Genomic DNA, 6,000 nt, shown 5'->3' with positions numbered 1-6,000 from the left:
AATTCCCGAAGGCTCCAGCCTTAACAGCCACTCAGGAACATCTGTTTGTGCTTTCAATATCTCCAGAAACCTGTGCACACTTTCGCGGAAATACATGCGTGCTGGTTGGTCTTGCGTCTGGGTCACAAAAATAGCCAGCCATACGGGAGCGCCATATACTGTGGAGGCCCATCTGCATAATCTGGTCAAACGGAAAACCATCCTCATTATCTGTTGGCAGGTACCTGATCCCGTAAGAGTCAAGCGCTAATTATTTTTAATGGTTCTTTGTAGCACATCCCAAAATATACCCCTTCCCAGCAATGAAGAAAAACATGATCTACTGTCTCAAGCTGCTTGCATATGAGGCAGTGGGAACCCCAAGGTAGAAAGAAACCCCTTTCCTCTAGAAAAGACTTAACAGTTAAAGTTCCAGTGTGTAACATGAAAAAAAAAAGGTTTTGGTTCCCGGCGACATCTGCATTTTTTTAACTCTCTTTAAAACATTTCCACCTGGGCGTCCAGAGTATACAGCCCTGTACAAGGGCACGGGAAACACCACGTCACAAACGTCCTTGTACAATTTTTCTTCCTTTTAACGCTACTCAAGTACTCCATCGAAAAACGTGTGTTTAGATATTGAGACTTACAACAATTCCTCTGAAGAAACCACGAACGCCACCTGAAACATACTGCGTTGTCACCACAAAATCAGGCGATGCTCCCCCGAGTCTTTGTTGATACACCGTACGCAGGAATGGGTCTTTAACATCTAGGAAAAATAAAAACCTGTTTACAATCTGTCGCACAAACAAATGTCCCAGTCCTTAGCCACCGGCCTTCACCTGCCGAAACAAGTTCGTGCGGCTGCACCTCTCCCAACTGGACGTGACCGCTTTCCTCGCCCACCGCACAGCCGAAATCTCGTACGGCCCACTTTCTTCTCCTTCTTTCTCGCTTGGCAACAAGGGTACTCCCCAAGGCTCTGTCTTGTCCCCTCTTCTATTTAACGTCACCCTCTTCCCGCTGGCACGTGCACTACGCTCTATCGCAACTCTGTCTCATGCTTTCTACGCCGATGACATCACCCTATGGGTGACCACCGGCAATCTTGGCGACATGGAGACCATTCTGCAGGTGGGTGTGGACGCGGTGGCGACTCACGCCCGGTGTGTTGGGTTGAGCTGCTCCCCGGCCAAATCGGAGCTTTTGCTCCTTCTGCCTCGGGGGATGGCCCCCCTGTCGCCTTCTCCACTTAGTCTCCCTTGACGGCACACCCCTTCCCCTCGTCTCTACTCTCCGCATCCTCGGACTCTTTCTTCAGTCCAATGGCAAGCACACCACCCTCATCACTCGACTCACAAACACTGTACACACTGCAGACCATTCGCCTAATACGCCCCATTGCCTACCGTCACCACGGCATGCGTGGACACGACCTCCGCCGTCTAGTCTACGCCTTCGTTCTGAGCCGCTTCATCTATTCTCTTCCGTACAGTATGACATTGGAGAAGTGGCATAAAACTGAATTCACCCAGCATCGGTTGCATTCAATCGACCTATCTATGCAGCTGCGGCTGTTGCCTGGATTTCCGCGAAATTAGGAAACAATGCTGTACCACTTACGCTTGGGTGTTGCATTCACCAATGCTTACACGTGTTTGATTGGAATGGCTGATAGCGCCGAGTGTAATGCCTGCGGTGTCGATGAGACTATAGAACACCTACTATGCTACTGCCCATCTTTTCAAAACTAAAGACATGACCTCTGCAACGTTCTCAACATGCTAGATAGAAGACCGTTCACCTTGAGCAAGATCTTGGGGCCATGTCCTCGAATATCGCAGCAGCAAAAGGCCACAAAAGCACTGCTGCGATTTTTGAAAACTACAGGACTGAGTGACCGTCTATGATCCGGACTGATTGATCATCAGTGATAGAACAGAGATCTGTTGCAACGTCGGCGATATCAACAGCGGACTTTCTATTATTCTCTGAATCTCTCTCCCCTTTTCCCTTCCTCCAGTGTAGGGTAGCCAACCAGGGCTCACTCCTGGTTAACCTCCCTGCCTTTCATTAAATCATTCTCTCTCTCTCTTCCGTATATTTTCCTTTCGCGCACCGAGGAAGACAAAGTCAACAGCCTCATTCGCCAGGCATATAAGTCGGCCGTGTCTCTTCCCACATCTACTTCAACGGCTCGGTTACTGTCGATGGGCGTCCACAACTCCCTTACAGAGCTGACGGAGGCCCATCGCACGGTCCAGCTCCTCCGTCTCTCCCGCACTCGGCCTGGTCGCGCACTTCTCTCTACCCTTAAACTCTCCCCTCTTACCCCTCTTCCCACCTCACTGCCCATCCCTTCCCACGTCTACTCCCTGCTAACCATTAATCCCCTCCCTAAAAATATAAACCATGAACACCACCCGTCCCGTAGAGCAGCGCGAGCCTCCGCGCTCTGGCGTCAGTACGAAAGGCAACCCGCCGTGGCTTACGTGGATGCCACCCCGTACCGCCACTACCCAGCCCATGCCCTTGCAGTCACTGACAACTCTTTCCGACCAACTCTTACTGCCTCAGTATACACTTCGACCTCGTTCGAGGCCGAAGAGGCAGCTATTGCCCGTGCCATCACGCAAACCTCCGCGGAATATATTTTCAGTGATTCCAAGCCTGCAGTCTACAACTACGCGGTTGGGCGGGTGGCACCCCCGGCCTCCGGTATCTTGCGTTCCGACACTGTTCCCTCTCGCCCAATCCAAATCATCTGGGTGCCCGCTCACGCGGCCCATCCTGGCAACGAGGCGGCCAATTCCATCGCTCGCGATTCGACTGACCGAGCAAGCCCGCTCCCACCGGGAATGGATACGCGCGACGCGCTCCTCACGTACCACGATATCACCTTGCATTACCGCCTATCTCGTCTCACCTTCCCCCCACCGCACAAATCCCTTTCCCAGCACCACCAATACTTGTGGCGCCACCTTCAGGCCCGCACCTTTCTTACTCCTGCACGTCTTGCCCTCTTCCACCCCGGGACGCACTCGCCGGCCTGCTGCTTATGTGACAGCTCCCGCGCCAATTACGATCACATCTTATTTTCCTGCCCGGCGCACTTGCCCCCTGCCTCTTGGCACCTAACTAGTCCGCAGCAGTGGGAGGCTGCTGTGTCCAGCACCGAGCCGGATCTCCAACTCCGGCTGGTGACCTGGGCACAGGACGTCGCGACTAGGCACGGCCTGGACGCCACAACCGGCAGCCTGAAGGCCGCCCGCAACGCTGCTTTTTAATTTTCTTTACTTCGGGCCTTCTCAATAGGTTTTCCACCACCACCACCACGGTTAAGCGTTTTTTTATAAAGTTATGGCGGCATAAAGGAATTAGCTTTTAAATGACCTATACCGGCCTGCGTTACTTTTGCTGAGAAGAAAACTCGCAAATCGCACGGAATGTTACAATATAAACGAATCTAAACAACGCGAAGCTTGTTGGAGTTAGCGAGGTAGCCCGAGCAGCGGATACAAGAACACAGCTTCGTCACCTGTAGCTGTTAGCTGTCAGCGTCAAATAGACGAAAGCGGTGTAGTATGCTTGTTGTGAGAAGGATGTGGACGAATGGCATGTAACTACATTTAAGGCTTCATATTTTTTCTGTCACAACGGCACATCCATTCTGCGAGATTGACCGAGACTGTGCACCTAACCAGTTGGGTATCCCCTGTGGCAAAGTGTTCTCCTCGAGCACATGCGCAGTGGCACGTAACAGAGAGAGAGAGAGAGAAACGTGGTGGAAAAGGCAGGGAGGTTAGCCCGAAAAGATTCTGGTTTGCTACCCTGCACTGGGGGAAGGGGCACGTAAGCAGGCAACCCAAGTTGTCTACTAGGCCAGACTGCAGAGAGGCGCAAGTTGTTTATTCGGGCTCATATCCAGTGGCTCATGTGGTCTACGCGGCAGGAGAGCAGCCAGGGACCCAAATCGATTATATATATCCGTAAATACATCCGGCGAAGAAACAACTACAAACGCAAACCCTGGGGATCAGGTTAACTTAGCTTTCGTAATTTACAAACGTAGCGTATTTCTCTTCGTTTTTTTTTCAATTCGGCAGTTCCTTCAGATATTTGTCTCAAAACAAAATAGGCACATTTTTATGTGCGCGTGTTCTTCTTCGTCCAAGCTACCACCGTGGGCACGTGCCAAGTGCGCGTGCAGAGAAGAAGAAGAACCTCCTGGCCACGCGGCGTCCGCGATTTCTCTCTCTGTCACCCAAGAATTTGCGAATACTCAACTCTTGTAGCTGCCACGACCCGCACAGAGGCATGGCCGAGCCGAAGAGGGGCGGCTTTGCAGGTTCGGGACGAAAGTCCACGTCGTCCGCGACAAGCTCCGCGTCATCGAAGTCCTCTTCGGTGAAACCTAAGGGCATCGTCGGTAGGAAGCAGCCGCGCAAGTACACTGCTTCTTCAACTACCGGCGAAGCCTCTGCTAACCCGAGGTCGGTGAGTGATATCGCGGTTCAATGCGAGAACTTTCTTTGCCTAACCCTGCAAACTTTGTCCTGGCTTGATATCAGCCTGGTTTCTACACAATGACAACGTAAATCGATTAGAAATTTAGAAATTCGTTATAAATCTGGTTGGGCACCAAGTACGAGCCAGTAGCAAGGTACACTAGTAACTATCCTTGGCGCCAAGCGTACCGTCTAGAAGGGGCGTAGAATATTACGTATCATACTTCGGCACGCACCGTCCCTTGACAGCTGTCCTGCACAAAACGGCTAAAGACGACAATATAGTAATGAATGTTGAACAAAGTGCGCGTGTCGTGCGGATGCTCTGGAGTAACCTTTACAATCGTCGCAGACACGGTCTACCGGTAGTTTGTGTTTGCAGAAAACGCGATTAGCTATACACGCGATTTCCGTTTTTTTTTTCGCTAAATGACCCATTTTGTTCGGGGATGTTTCTCGCTCTATATAGAAGGAGCGTATGCAGGAGGAAAATATGAGACTGCCGGACGAAACGCACATGCACAGGTGGGAAGAACACTCGCAATAATGCCACTCAGATAAGGGAACAGTGATGAAATGAAGGCGCGTGCCAATCATATATGCATGCCATGACACCATCAGATCATGTGCAGAGGGCGTGCGCATGACGTGCCGAGGATTACGTAAACAAAATTTCAGTGCATCCAACATTTCAGACGCTTGACGACATTACAGCGATTAGCAATCTTTAATATGATTGATGTGTAGTGGGTGATGGTATGTTTTATTTAGTACATTACGAATTTTTCACGCATTTTACTTTGAGAAATTCAATTAGTTCAGTAACGACTGTGCGCCACGCGGTGGGCTTACGTGGTTAGGGATGATGTTTCTCTATTAGGGATGATGTTTCTTTAGCGGACAACGCCGCCGACGCAAATACCGGATTTTCTGCGACATGGAGCCCTTAATGCTCTCGCATTAAAACCCCTTCGTAGCCAGTTTTTTCGGCACTCTCCGCCATTTTCCATCTCGCTTCAGAAGACCGCCGTATAGGTGCATGGTCAGCACGCGTCATATGTCTTGCTGGCTTTGCTGTGACTACTGAAATATGGCTTATTGCTGCTTCCCGCTGTACCCTGATCATTCGTAAAATCGCTGGCGATTGTTGCTGTTCCCGAGAGATAAAGAAGGGCATATATAGATGGTGAATATAAAACAGAGCAATCGGCTGCCACGGAGGCTTCACGCGTGTACACCCGTTTTCCTTTCCAGCTATACTTTGTTTTACAAGCTAGCAACTCAATACATTCAGTAGTTTCTTACGGTAAGCGTCTTAGTATCCCGGCAGTTATCAAAATTTTGTGGACGTTTGAATGCTCCTTATCTAGCCCTAGGGAACCCTGTTCGCGCCTGTACGTTTTCGAAGATATATGCTCTATTCGCTGGAGATTTTTACCTTAGAAACCGAACCTAGTAATTCTCTAGCGGCGCTTGTATGCACGAGAGTCGTTCCGAAAGTAAGTTTTGT

The 6,000-nt window shown here is 50.4% G+C and overlaps 1 protein-coding gene across 1 annotated transcript in view; it reads left to right on the top strand.

Annotated features, from left to right (window-relative positions):
- The first annotated feature begins 4,212 nt into the window (after positions 1-4,212).
- LOC119459112 (neprilysin-1-like) overlaps positions 4,213-6,000 on the top strand; it is a 266,788-nt gene continuing 265,000 nt past the window's right edge. The window contains exon 1 of the mRNA XM_049671589.1: positions 4,213-4,479. Coding sequence (XP_049527546.1) covers positions 4,300-4,479 — 180 coding nt within the window. The 5' untranslated portion in view covers positions 4,213-4,299. The remainder of the gene's footprint in view (positions 4,480-6,000) is intronic.

This window comes from Dermacentor silvarum, chromosome 7, assembly GCF_013339745.2.
Source record: "Dermacentor silvarum isolate Dsil-2018 chromosome 7, BIME_Dsil_1.4, whole genome shotgun sequence".
Taxonomy (NCBI): Eukaryota; Metazoa; Arthropoda; class Arachnida; order Ixodida; family Ixodidae; genus Dermacentor; species Dermacentor silvarum.
Note: the sequence above shows the minus strand (reverse complement) of the source record. Positions and strands in the feature narration are given on the sequence as shown.